The sequence below is a fragment of the Rhinatrema bivittatum genome, chromosome 3 (genome assembly GCF_901001135.1).
Source record: "Rhinatrema bivittatum chromosome 3, aRhiBiv1.1, whole genome shotgun sequence".
NCBI classification, from domain to species: Eukaryota; Metazoa; Chordata; class Amphibia; order Gymnophiona; family Rhinatrematidae; genus Rhinatrema; species Rhinatrema bivittatum.
Window position 1 is genome coordinate 214,344,209 of NC_042617.1, and position 14,406 is coordinate 214,358,614.

The window sequence follows — 14,406 nt, forward strand, 5'->3', positions numbered from 1 at the left end:
TCCTGTCAGAGTTCGACGCGTACGGCGCCGCAACGCGATGCTGAGCCGGGATCGGCGCAGATTATTTCAACACCGGGAGCAGTGCCGAGCATCGCGAAGCAGGGTCCGGCGCCGTACTCGTCTGCGCCAAGTTCGGCGCCACAACATTTGCCAATCATAACTGCGCCCCCTTCAGCGCCGACTTTAATGCCAAAGGTGTCTGAGCACCACTCGCCACCGGAAGATCCCGCGAATGATTCATCCGCTTCGGCGGCTCGCAGGAATCCCGACTCACCTTCTGGAATACGAGTAACTGAACCTACTCAACGCCGGCGAGAATGGTATAGCCTGTCTGGCAAATCGAACCTTAACAACACGGGACAGGGGGTTCAGCCCATATTCTTACAGCGGAAAAGGAAGCATCATTCCCCTCAATCGGTATCAACTTCCACGAGCTCGAAACCATTATCGGTTACCTCATCCCAGACGGGGAAAGGGGACCATAGCCATTCCAGTGGTTGGTGTTCCACCTTCACGGAGCGGAAGGATGGAGGCCTGCCATCTCCAAATTAAAAAAAAAAAACAAAACAGGGGTGGGCAAGAGTATGTAAAATTAACGAAGAGTTCATAAGCTATAGGTATTACCAATTATTAGGCTTATTCAATATTTGTTGATAGATAATGTGGCTTTCAATGCATAGATAATGTGGCTTTCAATGCATACTTCACTTTCAATACATATCCAGCATAGCTCTCTGCTTCAACAGCAGGGGAGAAGAAAAACAAATACTTCACGCATATCCAGCATAGCTCTCTGCTTCAATGGCAGGGGAGAAGTAAAACAAATAGTTATTTATTTATTTATTTATTTAATGGCTTTTATATACCGACGAACGTTGGGAACATCTCATCGGTTTACAGAGAACACAAATTTAGCAACAGGCTTTACAATTAACGCATGATTATATGAGGAACAGTTAATCCAAAGTGATTACATATAATAGTTTCGTTTTTACAAGTAACATATGGGTAAGGAGGTTATGTAATTAGTAATTAGGGTAAGGAGGTTATGTAATTATGGGTAAGGAGGTTATGTAATTAGTTCACGCTTATCCAGCATAGCTCTCTGCTACAACGGCAGGGGAGAAGAAAAACAACCAATAAGGGCTGAATAACATAGTCTGGGTAAATAAATATGTGTGTAGCTTGCTTATTGCGGCGGTTACTACCCCTAACTAATCAAGCTTGATATTTCACTTGGATGCAGCTCCATCACTGCTCTCTGCATTAATGGTGGGGGTGAAAGGGAAATAGAACCAAAGGTTACTAGGAGCCAAGAGAAACAGATAAGTATGAGAAAAAAGAAGTGTGAGGCTTGCTGGGCAGACTGGATGGGCCGATTGGTCTTCTTCTGCCATCATTTCTATGTCATTTCTATAACTTTGCCCGATACAGACAAAAACTACAAACAAAAACAATAAAGAAAAACACAACCATAAGAAGTCTAACCCATGGTATAATGAAGAACTTAGAAACGCAAAAAAAAAACCTTAAGAAAACTAGAAAAATTATGGCGGAAATACTCCACAGATGTAACGCTAGAAGATATAAAACCTCACTTGCAATATACCACAAACTGACCAACAAAACAAAAAAAAAAAAAAAAAAAAAAAAAAAAGAGTACTATGCAAATCAAATTAATGGGGTAATGTTCAATTCAAAACTTTTATTTGAAACTGTCAAAAATCTCATAAAGGACACAACTTTAAATACAGCAAGGAAGCATTGTTTCACAAAAAAAAATCTTGCAATGAATATGCAGCAGCACTAATTGAGAAAATCAATAACAATTCCCTATCAGCAACATACTAATTATTGATGAAAACAAATCATAAATAAATGTATGTGGACAACATTCGATAGAGTATCCAACATGGAAATAAACAAAATCATAACTAATAATCTAAAGCCTGCTTTACATCCACATGACCCAATATCAGCTAAGTCACTAAAGCTAATACAATCTCAACTCTGGTTAACCTCTCTTTACCTGAAGGATTCATAACACACGGATTGAAGCAAGCGGTAATAAAACCAACCATGAAAAACAAACCTGGTAAATTCAATGATTGGGACAACTATAGACCATTATCAAATCTACCATTCTTAGCAAAAATAATTGAAAAAGCAGTGCTCACACAACTTACTGATTACTTAGATGATAAAAATGTTCTTTATACAAATCAAATTGGATTTAGGAAAAACCACTCTACGGAAACTATTACTTTCACTAACAGATTTAGTACTAAAAGGGTTTGATACTAATGAAACATACTGCCTAGTTCTGATTTAAAAGCTACTTTCGATACAGTTGATCATTCAATCCTTTGCCAGCAGATGAAAAATATAGAGATAGATGGAATAGTACTAAAATGGTTTACATCATTTCTAGATAACAGAACATTCAAAGTAAAATTCAACAACTATCAGATACCTTCCAATGTAATACTGGAGTACCACAAGGATCACCTCTATCAGCAACACTATTTAATATGTATATGCTATCTATATGCAAACTACTATCCGATATTGGAGAAAAATTATTTTTATACGCTGACAACTTAGAATTCTACATCCCCCTAACTAAATCACTGGATAACATGATATCTATACTAAAAAACTATATGATAAACAATTCAAGAAAAATTATCACAACTAAGACTTGTATTAAATACCAAAAAAATGAAACCCAGCCCCAAAAATGAAACCCACAAATACTAATACCTCCTGCTTTTGAAATGGAAAACTACTGAATTAATCCATCAAAACAAGTAAGAAACCTAGGAGTATATCTGGATGAAAACTTAAGTATGAAAAATCATATAAGTAATTTGATTAAAACTGGCTACAACAAACTGAGGAAACTGAGCCGATTGAACCCTTACTAACAACAGACTTCCGCACTGTATTACAAACCTTAATATTTTCTAACCTTGATTATTATAATTTATTACTGCTAGGGCTTCCAGGAAGTAACATAAAACCACTACAACTGCTTCAAAATGCTACTGCAAGACTTTTAACAGGAATTAAGAAATATGATCATATCTCACCAATATTAATAGCACTACCCTGGCTACCTATCCAATCACAAAAACACTATAAAGTATTAACAATAATATTCAACAGCTTAAATAATGACAATAACAGATTACTAGACGTGACACTCCAACAACACAACCTCATTCGACCGCTGATATCTCAAAACAAAGGCCTTTTAAAAATCCCTACAATAAGAGACACTCATTTGACTCAAACAAGTAACAGGCTGTTATCTGTAGCTGGCCAAAAACTCTGGAACTCCATGCAAGAAGAACTAATAACATCGGATAGAATTTCAAGCATGACCTGAAAACTTGCCTCTTTAAAAATGCCTATAACTTAACAAAGCCTTAGAATTAAGATTATTCAATTGATAAATAAGATGCTCTGGAAAATATCCCTCTGGAATTTTTTATATGTTATTAATAATTCTTTATTATAGATGTGAGTTTAGTTACCTTGTATGTTATTTTTATCTATGAATTTTTTATGTAAACCATTATGATCTTGTGAACTTCTTGTGGAATGACGGCATATAAAACATTTAAATAAATAAATAAATAGTGGAGTGCCTCAGGGATCTGTACTTGGACTGGTGCTTTTTCATATATTTATAAATGATCTGGAAAGGGGTATGATGAGTGAGGTGATCAAATTCGCAGATGACACAAAATTCTGTAGATTAATTAAATCTCAAGCAGATTGTGATAAATTGCAGAAGGACCCTTGCAAGACTGGACTTCCAAATAGCAGATGAAATTTAACGTTGTTACGCTCAGGCTTGCGAACCCTTGGCCGACGGGAGGATGGTATACCTTTCGGAGGATCCATAGGTTCTCTCATCGGGTGGCGAGGCAGAGCAGAAGACGGGACAAGCTGACCCTTGGCACTGGAGACTGAAGCGGTGGTGGAGACAGAAGAAGGGACGAGAAGAGGAGGTGAATCTTCACCCCTGGAAGTCTGTGATCCCCCCAGGAGGAGCCCGTAGGGACCTGGGCCTCTGGGACTTAGGTGGACCTTTGAGAGGTCAGGCGTCAGTGCAAGGGCTGACTGGAGCTTCACCCTGGAAGCCCGCGGTCCCCCCGGGAGGAGCCCATAGGGACACGGGCCGCTGGGACTTAGGTGGGCCCTTGGAGTCGATGGTCTTGAAGGAGTCCTAGGTCAAGTGCCAGAGGGTCGTCGCTCACCAGTCCGAAGTCATGCACCAGAGAATCACCGCTCACCAGTCCGAAGTCATGCACCAGAGAATCACCGCTCGCCAATCCGAAGTCAGGAACCAGAGAATCACCGTAAGCCAATCCGAAGTCAGGAACACCAAGACGAAACAGGGCGCAGAATCCAAGCGCAAGGAACTCACTGAAGCAAGCAGACTAGACCACGTTGGAGGATGTTGCCAAGTCGAGGAATGAGCAGAGGAAGCCTTCCTTTATACTTCCCCTGCTCAGGCTGATTAGGCACAGGTGCAGCTGGTTAAAGGGATCAGGTCCCCTTTAAGTCTAGGAAGGGGGCGTGGCCTCGCACCTAAAGATGGCGGCGGCCATCTTGAATTTCCTTCGCGGGGAAAACGCTGCTGGACGCCGCGAGGAAGGAGCAGGGGCGGCTCCTCCTGCGGCGATCAGCATGGGGGGCCCGTGCTGGAGCGAGGGCCTAGCGTCGGGGTCCTCCCCTGGGATTCCCGCGGCGGGTCGCCGTCGCGGGTGAGGTAGGGGGTCCGCGGCTGTGGCTTCCCACGGCCGCGGAGCACAACAAACGTGGACAAGTGCAAGGTGATGCAAGGGTTACTTTTCCCTATATGCAATAGTTACACAGTGTTAGCTTCTATCTTAGGAGTTACCACCATTTGGAGAAGAGATAACTGAGGAGGGATATGATAGAGGTCTACAAAATCATGAAAGGATTTGAACAAGTTAATGTAAATCGGTTATTTACGCTCTCAGATAACAGAAGTACTGACTAGGGGAACTACATGAAGTTAGCAAGTAGCTCATTTAAAACAAATCAAAGAAAATTATTTTTCACTCCGCGCATAGCTAACCTCTAGAATTGATTGCCAGAGGATGTGGTTACAGCAATTAGTGTAACTGGGTTTAAAAAAGGTTTTGATAAGTTCCTAGAGGAAAATCTCAAACTGCTTCCACACTTTGCTCAACCTGTATAGCTCCTGCTCAATTTAGCACCAGGGGAGCTTGAAGAGGCTCCGCTGCAGGAAGAGGATCTACTGCAGCTCTTTACTGATCTGTGTAACTATCTTCCAGGCTCTTGACTTCTGAGTCTGCTGTGACATCCAGCCACAATGCTAACAGTTAGGTACATTGTGGTCAAGCCCTAGACACCCAAGAGTAGATGTCATGACCATCAGTGATAGACATTTTCCTGCTACACACAATCCTTGAAGTCGCTTACAGTGGCCTTCTTAAAAGTCATACATCTCATTTTCTTTTTTTTGGGAGCACTGAAAGTGCCGAGGCAGCACCAAAGAGTGTTGAGAAATCAAAAAGTAGAAAAAAGTACGATTAAAACAGACAGACAGAAAGGGTACACATCCGTGCAGTAACACAGATGAATATAGACTGAGGTGCTTACAAGATGGTGCCTATGTAGGGTCTTCCACGCAGGCTCTGTTAAGCAAAAGCTCTATGAGCTACTAGAGATGGGTTTGTTTGGCGCTGACAGATGCCACCCACATCATGGCTAATTCAGCCCTGCTTAATGATGGAGAAATACAGCAAGGGAACCAAAAAGTTAAAAAGACTGGCCAGGCATGGAGGGATGCCTTAGGGTTTCCTCCTCTCCACCTCCTGTCTCTTGGAAACATTCTGACTCCCACCCCCACAGTCACACAATGATCCCCTCTGGCAAGTTCTTCTCAGCATGGAATCTCAGATGAGACAGCCACTCTGGAGACCATTCCTCATTAAAGCTGCCAGGCTTAGCGTAGTCTCAGGGAATCACCCAACACAGCCAGCTTAAGACTGATCCCTTCATTGCTTATATCTCTCAGGATGAAGGCTTAAATGAGACTCATTACTCTGGAGATTCAGTCCATCTTAAGGCTGTCACCTAGGTCTGAGGTTCATTGCAGCTACAGCAGCTGCCTGACACACAGCTGCACAAGTCTGCAGGATTTTTTCCATAGTGTGCTGGCCAAAAACTGTAATTATTTCTGGCTCCCACACTCCCCCCCCCCCCCCCTTCCTTTCCCACTGAGGAAGCTGTAATATTCTGGCAGACCCTTCTCTGAAGCAGCTCTCTCCCTTTTCATTGACTCTAAGAGCCAGGGTTGGTGCAGTAGCTGCTCTCTTTCTTTTTCTTGGTTAACCCACTATGTCCCAAATTGTTTAAGAGGCTATCCTCTAAATAGGACACTGGGCCATGATGATTGGCCTACAGCAGCTGATGCCCCCTGGAAGCTTGTTCATGCCCCATTATTTTTGCACCACAGCCACAGTTGGCCCCCTGGGCCCTCATACACATGAGTGTCCTCCAGTAACACTTTTGGCCCCTTCTGCTTCTGCCTCCTAGTATTTTAGAGACAGGATGCCCTACTCCAACCCTTGAACCAGAAGCAGCTACCTCACAAGGTCTGAGTCAAACTGATAAAAATCTAAAAAATAACTAGCACTCATTAGTGGAAACTAACAACTACAAAGCAAAGGATTAGTCTAGAGCAGCACTTCTCAACCAGTGTGTCGCCAAACAGCGGCAGGTGTGTTACGTCTCCCGATGTCCCACTGCCCCGTTGTACTTTCCTTCTCCCTTTTTCCAGCCTCCGAGGGCCAATTGGAAGCCTCCTTTCTTCCTACCCCTACTGCCCGATGGGAAGCCTCCTTCATTCTGCCTACCTGGTGCAGGCCAATCAGAAGCCTCCTCCCTTCTACCTGCCAGTGGGAGTAGGAAGAAGGGAGGAAGCCTTTGATTGGCCGGTGAGGCAGGCATCGCATAGCTTGGGGGTGGGGTGGGAGGAATGGCAGTGTCAAACCCCGATGAAGCAAGACTGCCATGGGAGCCCAGTCCTGTGGCGGTGAAGAGGAAAACCCGACCCCAACCAAGTAAGGCCGCCACGGGAGCCCATCCCCGTGACTGCGAAGAGGAAACCCAACCCGACCAAGCAAGGCTGCCACGGGAACTTATCCCCGTGGCGGCGAAGAGGAAACCCTGACCCGACCAAGCAAGGCTACCATGGGAACCCATCCCCGTGACGGCGAAGAGGAAACCTGACCCCACCAAGCAAGGCTACCACGGGAACCCATCCCCGTGATGGCAAAGAGGAAACCCTACCCCGACCGAGGCCACCACGGGAGCCCATCCCCATGGCGGCAAAAAAAGAAGGCCTACCAGAGTAAAACAGCGGTGGAACTGGAGCCCATCCCTGCAGTGAAGGAAGATGTTGTTTTTGGTGAGAGCTTGTGTGTGTCTGTGGGTGTGAATGGATGCCTGGGTGAGAGCTTGTGTCTGAGGGTGTGAATGGGTGCCTGGGTGAGAGCTTGTGTATGTGGGTACCTGAGTGAGAGCTTGTGTGTGTGTGGGTGTGAATGGGTGCCTGGGTGAGAGCTTGAGTCTGAGGGTGTGAACGGGTGCCTGGGTGAGAGCTTGAGTCTGTGGGTGTGAATGGGTGAGAGCTTGTGTGGGTGCCTGGGTGAGAGCTTGTGTGTGTGGGTGTAAATGGGAGCCTGGGTGGGAGCTTGTGCGTGTGGGTGTAAATGGGAGCCTGGGTGAGAGTTTGTGAGTGTGGGTGTGAATGGATGCATGGGTGAGAGCTTGTGTGTGTGGCTGCATGGGTGAGAGCTTGAGTGTGTGGGTGTGTGGATGCATGCATGGGTGAGAGCTTGTGTGTGTGGGTGTATGCATGGGTGAGAGCTTGTGTGTGTGGGTGCCTGGGTGAGAGCTTGTGTCTGAGGGTGTAAATGGGTGCCTGGGTGAGAGCTTGTGTCTGTGGGTGTGCCTGAGTGAGAGCTTGTGTGTGGGTAACAGTATGGGGCAGGGGTGTGGCCTGCTTGTTACAGCGGTTGCTACCCCTAATTGAGCTGGATGTTCACTTGGATGCAGATACAGCGCTGCTCTCTACATCGGTGGTGGGGTGGAGGGGAATTAGGGCCGGAGGGTACTGGAAGCCAATAGTAACAGGTGGGAGAGAGAAAAAGGGAAATAAAAAAAATGGATAAAGTGCGTAGCTTGATGGGCAGACTGGATGGGCCGTTTGGTCTTCTTCTGCCGTCATTTCTATGTTTGTGTCTGAGGGTGTGAATGGGTGCCTGGGTGAGAGCTTGTGTCTGAGGGTGTGAATGGGTGCTTGGGTGAGAGCTTGTGTCTGAGGGTGTGAATCGGTGCTTGGGTGAGAGCTTGTGTCTGAGGGTGTGAATCGGTGCTTGGGTGAGAGCTTGTGGGTGTGGGTGTGAATGGAAGCCTGGGTGAGAGCTTGTGGGTGTGAGTCGATGGACTGGGTGAGAGTTGGTGTGCATGGGTTCCAGAGCATTTGTATGTGATTGAGAGCTTGTATATAAGAGAGCATGAGTGTGATTGAGGGAGAGAGACTGGTCAGGGAGGTGATGTGTTTCTGTGTGAGAGAGAGAGAGAGACTGGTCGTGGGGTCTAATTGGGGGTGTGTGTGTGTGAGAGAGAGTGACTGGTTGAGGGCGCTAAGGAAGAGGACTGTGAGGACAGAGCTTCAGCAGCCATTGCTGCTTCTGGTGAGTGCTATTGGCCTGGAAGGGAAAGGAGTAGAAGAGTTGCTGGAGAGGGTAAGAAAAGGTGGCTTTTTAAATGTATTTTTCTTGATTGACTGCCATTTTAATTATTGGGTATTATGCGATGTCTGCTGTTTTGAAATATTTTATTGATATTTGGACATGTTTTAATAATTTTTATGAGTTTTTAATTGTTGGATATTATTCTGTTCAGCAGCTGTTTTGTAATATTTTTAGTGTAGCTTTACAATTATTTCTGTGTGGGGCTCTATAGCAGCTTGGCTTATTCTGTTTTCCCAATAGGAAATGTATTAGTGTTTAGGGCTTGGTTTAATAGTTGTATTACTTAGATAGGGTTGTTACTCTGAGTGTGTTCCATAATACAGGTGTAACTTTGTGCGGATTAGTTTGTATGCATTATTGCAAATCCTGAGTGTCTGTTAGGTGCTATATTTCTCTTTCCATTTCTCCAGGTTCGCACTGCATGCAGAGTGGCTATTTTGGTTTTCTATTCCAGTTTCTGTCTCCATATTTATAATTTGTGGTTTTTCTGTACTTGGTGAAGGCCAGTTCTGGGTGTGTGACCGAAGTGAGGTATTTTACTAGCATGTAGGCATTTGTATCAATCTTATTTGTTGTGTTTTCTCAATAGGATATGCATTAGTGGTAAATTACTGTCTTTTCAAAAGGAAGGCTATTGTGCCTGGTAGTAAAGGGAGCTTGTTTTGCTTTTACTGGGATGTCATCAGAACCAGAATATCTTTTTTGTATGGCGAGTTGTACAGGGTAATGCCCTAGATCTGCTCTGCACTCATTGCTGGGGGTTGAGGGGATTCCTGTGGATGCAGAGTGAAAGTTTACATTTAGCCCCGTGATGGTCACATGTTCAGTGTGTCACGCATGTGAGAACCATCTGTCAGATGTGTCCCGGCTAAAAAAAGGTTGAGAATCACTGGTCTAGAGAAAATGATCATTCCAGCAGCACACATTGGACCCATCAACTACATGTGCAGACTTAATCCTTCTCACATAAAAAGGCAAGGGGACAAGATATGCCAGACTCACTGGAGTTAGCAGGAGGACCTTCAGGTGGTAGATCTGCTCCTCTTCACAGTGGTCCTGGAAAACCAGCTTAAGGAAGGACAGTAGCAGGCAGCCAGAGACCACAGAACTGGAAGTGCCAGCCATGTTTCTCTCAGTCAGGCAATAAATATGTTCCAGTGATGTCTGCATATTTACACTATGGCCGATGCAATACCATGCGCTAGTCGCTGCGCATGGTTTAACATGCGATTGGACGCATGTCCATAACCCTCAATCCAATATGGGATTAGCGCGTCCAAATCATTGCTTAGCTAATAGCGCTCATCACATGTAAATTCATGTAGATGAGCGCTATTAGCTAATCCCCATGATCCAGTAAATTTTCCGCACGGCCAATGCGCCCTTGCAACATGGCAAATTTTATGCCAGCTCGGGGCTGGTATAAAGGCATGCTACGCTGAAGGATGTATTGGAAAAAAAAAAAAATTCTTGCATTTTGTGATTCCTCCTAATAGTATCGGCGCAATACTAAGTAGGAAGAACCAAAAAAACAGTATTTACAAAAAAGTTTTTGAAAAACAAATTCTGTATACCCAATACACACACAAGATACACGGTCCAGGCTGTGAATCTTGAGCTTGTTTATGCTGGTAGTGGGAGAAAACGGACATTCATAGACGGAGCATCCGTTTTCTCAACCTGCTTGACAGCCATCTAGCACCTCCCTTTTAGTGCTACCTCTATATTTTATTATTGACCCGTGCACCCAGGAGAGGCAGCTGGGCGTGTATTAGGAAAACGGGCACTCAACACTTAACGCCCATTTTCTATGCACAATTATTGCATTGGACTCACTATGTACAGCACTACCACTATGTACAGCACTACAACTACCATTGCTGCTGCATCCTATGCTCTAAAGTGATTCCAAACAATGGACTTCAGAGACAAGAGAAAGAGAGAGTGGCAATAGTCGCTCTTTGACCTCCAGATACCTCCATTTATATGTGCTCATAGTCTGGGTAACTCTGTGAATACTGACATTCATCCTTATTCATAGCAGTGACAATTGGAGGGGTGGATTTATCTCAAAACTGCACTCACAGTTTATTAGTATTAGAAATGATATGCATGTTAATACCTCACATTATCACTCTGTATCTTCTATTTTCCAATAAAACAATTTTTAGTTTTGACTCAAAAGAGAAATATTTCCAGATGGGCTGCTAATAGTGCTGACATAGAGTCAAATACAGTCTTCAGGATAGCAGCAACTGGGACTTCACAGAGCTGATGTTCATGGTCCCGGGAGCAAACTGCATATCATTGCAGCATACACTGCTGAGGGAGCTATGCCACAGCCTAAATGCCTGTTCTCTCAGATATGGGTGGAGGGGGTAGGATGGGACTAGTGGCAAAACAAGAAAAAAAAAAAAAAAAAAGGAGTCCAAGGATAAAGCTGTACAGAGCAAAGAGAGGACACAAATACAAAAACCTGCAAGATCAGGTTTTTTTTTTTTTTTTTGGGAACAACAGACTCTGTCAGGCTGCACAGGGGAGAACCCACCATGCGGCAAGCAGATAACTGGAAAAATAAACTACAAGAAAGAAAAGCTGCAGCTCTAGAAAAACATCACAAAACTGTAAGAGAGCAAAACTGAATACTATGAAAGACAACATTTTCTAACAAAAAAAAAAGCACGAGCTCCACAACCACAAGACGACAGCTCTGCGGAAAAGAGGAGACTGAGGGACTCTGCCTAGGGGGGCAGGGTGATGACTACAGTTGCACATGCTCAGTAGGGCATGCTGAAAGCTCTAGAATCTTTGAGATCAAAGTTCCGTGCCGGGCTCCATTTGATATCACCAATGTGTGAGGACTACCATCCTGCTTGTCCTAGGACAGTGGTTCTCAACCTTTCTAATGCCGTGACCCCGCAATACAGTTCCTCATGTTGCGGTGACCCCAAACCAAAAAATAATTTTGGTGGCTACTTCAAAACTGTAATTTTGCTACAGTTATGATTCGGAATGTAAATACCTGATATGCATTATGTATTCTCATTGCTACAAATCAAACATAATTTAAACATAGTGATTAATCACAAAAACAATATTTAATTATATGTTGAGAAATATTTATTACTAATTCCAATAAATAACATTTCACCATGGCATAGCATGGGTTTAAATATAACAACAATTCCAAATAAATAACATTTCACCATGGCATAGCATGGGATTAAATATAACAACAGTAATATAACAGTAAACAACAGTGCAATATTTTGCAACAGTATGCTGCCAAATTCAGTAAGATGGTTGTGGTTGCTTCTTGCTTACCAATTCAGAAATGATTACACACAAAGCACCTTACACTTACACAGTATTGTGTGTATGGTGTGTGTACTGTTTTTACATTATTAACCTTTTTTACACCAGCAGGCTGTCTCGCAGGCTCTCTTGGCTCTCCGCCTCTTGCCTCTCCGCCTCCTAGGCTTCTGTCCTCCGGCGCTTGCTGCGTCCGCCCACTGATGACGTCAGCAAGCGCCGGACACATGTAATGCGCTGCTATGGACTGTGGAGCGTTCCCCCCGCTTCCCCCGCCCCTTAGGCCTCGGACGGATGATGCAATCACGTCTGCGCATGCGCGCAGGCATTCAGTTTGGAACGCGCATCCATAACGGCGTGCGTTCCAGCTGAATAGCGCTGCTGCAGACGGTAGCGCGACTTCTCAGCGGCTAAAGCCATCAGAAATATGTATTTTCCGATGGCTTTAGGCGACCCCTGTGTTTTGGTCGTTCGACCCCCGCCGGGGTCGCGACCCACAGGTTGAGAACCGCTGTCCTAGGAGAATGTATTGTGCATAGCCTCATACCTCATCACCTCGCAAGCCTACAAAATTCCATTTTCTTTCCTTGGACAGTCTTATTGCTCACTGAGAACAACACAGAAGTTGTTTGAGGCGGGTGGTAGAAGCAGGATGATAGTGAGAACTGAAGAAAAAATTTGATAAAATAAAAAAAATTATGGAATGTTTCCACTGGCACTTCAGTGGCTAGATTCAGCAAATATTGACAGAATATAAAAGTCTATGGAATCTTAACACTGATAAACTGTTAAAAATAAAATAAAAATCCTATTCTGACTAATGATCTTTGATCCCCCTCGCTGACCAAAAAAGCCCTTTGCAATATTGTAACAGTAACAATGTCTCTGGCTATAATCTTTATTGGTTAATTCCCCTTTATTACTCATTAATTGCCCTCACCTTCAGTTTAAGACATTTAACTTCTGGCATACTGCAATTATGTAATGACAAAGCTCACGGTTGCAGGTCACATTGCTTAAATATCACCATTTCAATAAGTAACAGCAAAGACTCCACAACCATCATGAAAGGATATGGCTGCATTTGCAGAATTCTCCTCAGCTTTAGGTTGGAACCCAAAGGATCCATTCATGTTTGCTTTTGTCATCAAGGCTGTGGGCAAATGCAGTAAACTGGTCATGCATAAAAAGCCAAGTTTTCTATTTGTAGTCTCTATAGGGTTGCCAATAAGTTACATGGCATGAGGAACAAGGCTGAACAGGTCCAGATTTTACCCTATTCCACCTTGAACTTTTAGATCCAATTTCTCTAGAAAAGACAAGACTATAAATCCATGGATGCAGGTCTGGCTCAGACTGTCTGTTATTACACACAGCATTGTAAAAAGCTAAGAGTGATGACATAAGGACTTAAAAAGGATAATACTAGTTCTATCATTTCTGAAAAAAAAAAATCAACTGTACAAAGTTTTCAGTTCAGAAAGGCTTTCATGTAAGCTTACTGGAAGCATTTTTAACATCAACAAAAACTATCCCATAAGCCAAACACTGCCACCTGCTGGCTTTGAAGGGAAGACTCTGCTTCAGCCTTTTTGTTAAAACCTCTCCCCCTGCTCTGAATCCAGTCATGCATATACATGATTCAACATCTGGAAGCTTACCTAGTGAAAACAGTGCCACTGCCACCAGGAAATGTGTAAGGATGCTGCTTGCGGAACACGTGACCCACCCTGCTGCAGGGGATGATTTCAAGGCTTCCTCCGCACTGCCATACCCGGAACGAAATTTCTGCAGTAAGAATTTCATACAGATGTACCATAAGGTGGGGGCAAACCTGACTCCCAATACTTTAGCACTGCCCCCACAACAAACATATGCAATAGAAAGAAAATTCCTGCTGCCAAAGAACTGGGCAAGTCAAAATTAGCAGAGTCTCTGTAATTTACACAAAGGTCAAGAAAACTGGCTTACATAGGGCATGATGTCATAAAACACAAGTAAAAAGTGTGCACTGTATTACAGCACACATTTTCTTAACATGCTCATTAAAAGAAAAAATAACTCCCCATGCAGTAAGCTAGTAGCATGTAAGTGCATCCAGAGTTTAAAAAATTGCATAAACCTAAAAATGTGAACAAAAAATTGAATAGCATGCATAAATCATGTTCACTGCACATAAAACAAGGTTTATGGTTAGGAAGCATGATTTATGTGCACAAACCAAGATTTAGGGGAAAAAAAACATGGTTTCTGCGCACAAACCATG

General features: G+C 43.7%; 1 protein-coding gene across 1 annotated transcript in view; it reads right to left on the reverse strand.

Annotated features, from left to right (window-relative positions):
- The window catches only part of GALNT2 (polypeptide N-acetylgalactosaminyltransferase 2), a 463,548-nt gene that overhangs the window by 105,844 nt on the left and 343,298 nt on the right, over window positions 1-14,406 (reverse strand). Inside the window, exon 11 of the mRNA XM_029594179.1 lies at window positions 13,802-13,928. Within this exon, the coding sequence (XP_029450039.1) occupies window positions 13,802-13,928 (127 nt within the window). The remainder of the gene's footprint in view (window positions 1-13,801; window positions 13,929-14,406) is intronic.